This window comes from Salvia splendens, chromosome 1, assembly GCF_004379255.2.
Source record: "Salvia splendens isolate huo1 chromosome 1, SspV2, whole genome shotgun sequence".
Taxonomy (NCBI): domain Eukaryota; kingdom Viridiplantae; phylum Streptophyta; class Magnoliopsida; order Lamiales; family Lamiaceae; genus Salvia; species Salvia splendens.
Window position 1 is genome coordinate 7,243,946 of NC_056032.1, and position 5,492 is coordinate 7,249,437.

The window sequence follows — 5,492 nt, forward strand, 5'->3', positions numbered from 1 at the left end:
CTAATTCAGGCAACTCTACCACAAGCTATAGCATTTGATCCTGTGTGACTACTTAAGCGATTTTTTCACGATTATCAAACGAATACCAAAATAGTATTCTTTGCATCCCATTACATGTGATACATTTATTTTGGACACATATTTTTAGGTAGTGGTGTTTAGTAGTAGTAGTTAAAAGAATAGATAATAAAGTAAGGGTGAGAAAAAAGTAGAGAGAAAAAGTAGGAGAGAGATAAAGTAAGAAAAAGATAGAATGTTGTTTTTTTTGTAATGAAAGGAAATGTCTTACTCATAGTGAGACGACCCAACAAGGTTTATGCCTCACTTATAGTGGGACGGAGGGAGTAATATACGTTGTCACAATCCATGTCGAAGTAATTTCTACCGTCTAACCCTTCATTTTTAGTTCGTTTTAGTTCATTTTAGAACATTGTTAAATAATACAAAGTTCATTTTTTTTAAAATGAAGTAAAATAATTTTAAAATGAACTCCTAGTTAATTCGAAAGTTCCGACACTAAAAATTAGTTTTGCATATATTGCAAACCAATATAATGGAGTACTTGCTTTGCCAAATTTAAATACAATACATGACAATATAACTATAAATATATTTTAAAATGATATAATTTGAATATCAAATAGTAGAAATAATTAAATTCATTTATAAATATAAACTTTAAATAACACTATTACTAAAGAACAATAAAAAAATTGAATAAAGGAATATACACTTAAATTTGTATATTCCCTCGAACCCTAACGAAACTGGCGCCTACCCATTCTTCTCTGTCCCACTTACCGGCGAAACCCGCCCCGCCGCCTGCCTCATCATGGGAAAGAAGGAAAAATCTTCGAAACGGAAAAACCGAGAGACCGGAGTAACCAGTGAGGTCTTGTTGCACAAGAGTAAGTGTTAAATTAGATTAATGATTACAAATTCCAGACTGATGTTTCCCGCTCTCTACCGTTTATCACCAATTATTGCTCGATTTTTCTGCATACCACACCTACCATAGATATGCTTCAATATCATATCCAGAATTTGTCTGGAATTGCAAGGTTCAATTTAATTTAGGCGTTTTATCAGTAGCTTGTTTTGTAGCCTAGACTAAGAAATCGCAGTAATATTAAAGAGGTTTGCAGTTTGCAAGTGAAACTGAGCTGCTACATTATGTTTTTCCCCTTTGTTACTGATTGATCAAGGTAGAGTGACCGTCTTATGCAGTTATGCTAGATTCTTGAGATGTTTATTTAAAAATGATAATAAAGTCTATTGTTTTGAAGTATTGGTACTGGACATATGTCAGGTTGATACTGTTTTTCATTTATAAATTACTTCAATATGGTTTTTTTGTTATGAAGTTATTCGAAGTTGCCCTGTATTATCTGTTTCGGCTCAAATGCTTTATACTAGTTGAGGAGACGAATCAAGATTATTGTAGTTTGAGATAGATTGGAGTATGCTTTAGTGAAGGTTGAAGCACAATCTAGTTTCTTTGTGGATTTAAGGTATTGGAGATAAAGATGGATTTGATGTTGTGGAAGTCTTGAGTGAACCAACCATGGGTGAAAAACTTGCAACCCTCAAGTTGGAAGGAAACGACAATGCCCCTGAAAATACTGACTCTTCTCTTCCGGCAAAGCCACCTAGTGCAGCCTCAGTTACTATCTTAGTTAAGCAAGCACTGCATGCTGATGACCGATCCCTTCTCATAGATTGCTTATCCAGACAAGATGACAAAGTTAGTTTTTGCATTCCCTTTTCTTAATTGGTTGTTCTACTCTCACATTCTGTATGAAGGTAGATGGTTGGAGCTGATGTAGGATAACGTGTATGCAGGTTATTGCAAACTCACTTTCACTGTTGAATCCTTCTGACGTCCTCAAGTTCTTAAAGTCTCTTGTGCCGATAATCCAGTTAAGGTAAGAGAGATAGACGTACTTACTAGTTATTAGTGTGATTGTCCTCTGAAGATTTCTTCGATATTTTTTGTTCTCAATGGAATTACTTCATAGTTCATCTTTTTGTTGTATAAACCTTGATTGTTTTTGAATTATTATATGATAAACTACGGTCTTATTTGTTCCTCAAAACTCTTGTTTAATTTGCATATAAACAGGGGTGCTGTTTTGGCATGTGCTCTTCCATGGCTCAGAAGTTTACTTCTTCAGCATTCTAGCAGTATAATGTCCCAAGAATCTTCCTTGGCTGCTTTAAACTCTATATTTCAGGTAAGAGGATTTCTAGTGTTTATATAGGGGGAGATAAATGGAATTTTAGGGTACATATATATGGGTTAAGGAATTATATTTTCACATGTGTATGCAGATAATAGAATCAAGAGTCTCAACCTTCAACCCTGCTCTTCAACTATCAAGTTCATTGGACTTGCTTTACGCAGATGTGAGTGGATTCTGCAGAATGTTTTATATTTTCCTCCGTATATGATAACAATACACTGAATACCAAATTCTCGGTGCAGTCTGTTGACGATGAAGTGGAGGAGAATAATATAATTGCACCTGTTATATATGAAGATGATGATGATGCATCTGATGATTCTTCCGTGGAAGTTGACACCGTAGAAGATGGTGAAGAGCCTATACTCTACAGTGATATCAGTGATGCCGAAGAGGATGGCGAAATCAGTGACTGAATTTATCATCAAAAGTTTTGCTGCCTGACATGTATGTATAAGCAAACTCTATCACTTTTAGTTAACAAAGTGTAGAAAACAGAGTTTTTCTTTTATTGTATCCCTTGCTGTTCCATTTTTGTGATGAGATTGTATAAGAGTGTTTTTATATACTCTTAGTTTATAGCAACCTTTCATCTCATTAGCGTCGCATTAGCATATGCACGTTCCTTTTTTTTCTTGCCTCCCTCAATGCTATGAATTTCTGCACATCCTTTTGACCTTAACACGCATGCTGTTCTTAGCTTTCCATCCCACATATGTTAGAAATTATAGTACCCTCACGAGCGAACATCTACATGTTTTCCACGTCTGAACCTACTGCAAGTCTGCAAGGAAATATGCCATATGCCTACATTTACAGTAGAATGACTCAATATCAGAATAAACAGTAGATCAAATTCTTCTAACATAGACAGTAAAAGCACTTCAATTATGTGAAGAAACACACATGGAAACTATTGGAAACAGACTCTCAACACATATCATATTATAATTTTTGCCAGCAGCAGCTTTTGCTCTGTTCTTGTGACCCCCTGCAACCTTAGCAAGAGACTTTCCAGCTTTTCTGATAGCTTGGACCATTGTCTTGCCCATCATTGTAGAAACATGCTCTGTTTAGGAATAACACTTACCTGTTTTCCCTGTGTTGGTGCATAGTTGCTGCTGCTCTCGTTTTTGTTGGAACCCACGCTGGCAACGATGTTATATGCATTGTGCGTGTGTGTTAAGAACTGTGTTTTTTTTATGGAGATATGGTTCTTTAGGCTGGCTTTTAGGCTTATGATTGTTACACTATCTCAAGTTCTCAACTTCATAAGAATCTGGAGAACAGCCAGTGTGTGTGGGGGGTTTTTGGGTCTTGAACATAGATATCAGTATCACTAAGAATGATTTGACGTGTTTTTTTATATGATAATAACTAACACTATTAATATTAATAATCTAGAGTCTAACTAAGATGATAACAGAGTTATTACTGGTCTTGACGACATAGAACCACCACTACATAAGTAAATCGAGTTTATTGGTTTATCTTTATACAGTATATAGCTTTACTGATAAGATGTTTTTCCCCACCAATAGATGGTAGATCAAGTCACCTATGCATATTATATTGTTCATATTTTACCACCAAACGATGATCGATGATTTTTACTTGACAACATTGTCCAATTCATCGGCCGTAACATGTACGCATGATTTTTTGACTTCTAAACCAAATACAACGGCGTAGAAATCATTTACAATTTCACCATAAAATCATCATAGGATAATCTATAAATATATAAAAGCACAGTACATGCCAAGAAAATTTTCTCGCCCACTTTCATGAAATATTACTAACTATATTATAAAATTGTATTAGCATATAATATACATTATTAATATATGATTGATTTGATATAGAGAATAAAGGAATGTCAATTAGTCAAATCACATTTTTTTTACCATTAGGTAAAAATAAGATCAAATGGTTTCTCTCGCAATTTATTTTATTGACCAATGAGACTATGCTACTTGTTACAATCTCATTGGTCAATGAATATTTTATTTAAATATCTTTTATATATTAAATTAAATATATTTAAAAATTATACCAAAATTCATATTTTTTATCCTCTACAAATTGAGATCCCATTTGCTATAGTTCTATTCACAAAAAAAATCTCTATTTTTCTCAACATATAATCTTTCTTCTATATTATAATTTCTCTTTTTGTTTTTAAAATTTATTCACCATGGATGATGAGAATGACATGTTCTCTAATCTATACATATATAAAAGCTAAGAAGTGGGAATCTTTATTTTCCCGCCCACTTTCATGAAATTTTATAAATCTTTTAGCATGTATAATAAAAATTTAATGCAAGATGCATGATATAATGTCACGACCCAATTCTCATTAAGGATAACAAGAATGGGTGATTCGCGACTAATGGGGGATTAAAGAAGCGGGGATAGAAAAGGGGTAAAATCTGAAGAACTTGTCGAAGGACAAATGTGATATTACCAAAATAACAGTCGAGTATTTGGTGCAATCTCAAAACAGAATGTTTGATATGTCAACTGAATCAGAGTTCAATGATGAGACAATACTATTCTCATTCAACAAAACACAGCGGAATAGGTCCCTCTGAATGACTTCGTGTATGGAGACACGAATCGTCGAGAAATCCACAAGCTTATTTAATAGCATCGACTCCGATCAATCTTTTCTCCATCCTGACGTTCAACCTGCACGTTTATAAATACATGCAGGGCTGAGTACAGGAGTACTCAGTGAACACGTGCCGAAAACAAAACATACAATATAAGTTGTCACCCATCCACAGTATCACCCGGGGGTTTTTCTTAAAAGGCCCGAGCATACTAAATTCTTTTGTGATCTTAAAAGTCCGACTGCAGTCTAAGTTCTTTTGTATTCTGCCATGTCTGAGAAACTAGTGTGTCGTGAAGGTGGCCACCTTCAACGAACACCCTCGCCGGCCAACCTCTCTCTAGGATGGCTCACAACTCTTGTGCACTTTATTCCTAATAGGATTTGCGGTCCTATTGGGAACCAAATTCGTTACTAAAACCTTTTGGCATCGCCAAAAGTCTCGGCATATAGCCCTATCAGACAGGTCTCAAAAACAAATATTTTCTGGCATGACAACAACTTTAAAAGAGATGATCACATTCTCATTTTTCAGAAAAGATATTTCATACTTCAAAACATTTGTTTTATATCCACACTATAGTGCTGGATATTAAAAGAAAGCCCACCTTGTGTGCTTATCTTCACTTAAA

The 5,492-nt window shown here is 34.6% G+C and overlaps 1 protein-coding gene across 1 annotated transcript; it reads left to right on the forward strand.

Moving 5' to 3' along the window:
• Positions 1–735: 735 nt before the first annotated feature.
• Positions 736–2,840, forward strand: LOC121810857 (WD repeat-containing protein 43-like). The gene is made up of 6 exons (XM_042211575.1): positions 736–908; positions 1,512–1,744; positions 1,843–1,925; positions 2,123–2,234; positions 2,332–2,406; positions 2,486–2,840. Exons 1-6 carry the CDS (start codon positions 833–835, stop codon positions 2,657–2,659), a joined length of 753 nt encoding a protein of 250 aa, XP_042067509.1. The 5' UTR covers positions 736–832; the 3' UTR covers positions 2,660–2,840.
• The last annotated feature ends 2,652 nt before the right edge of the window (positions 2,841–5,492 follow it).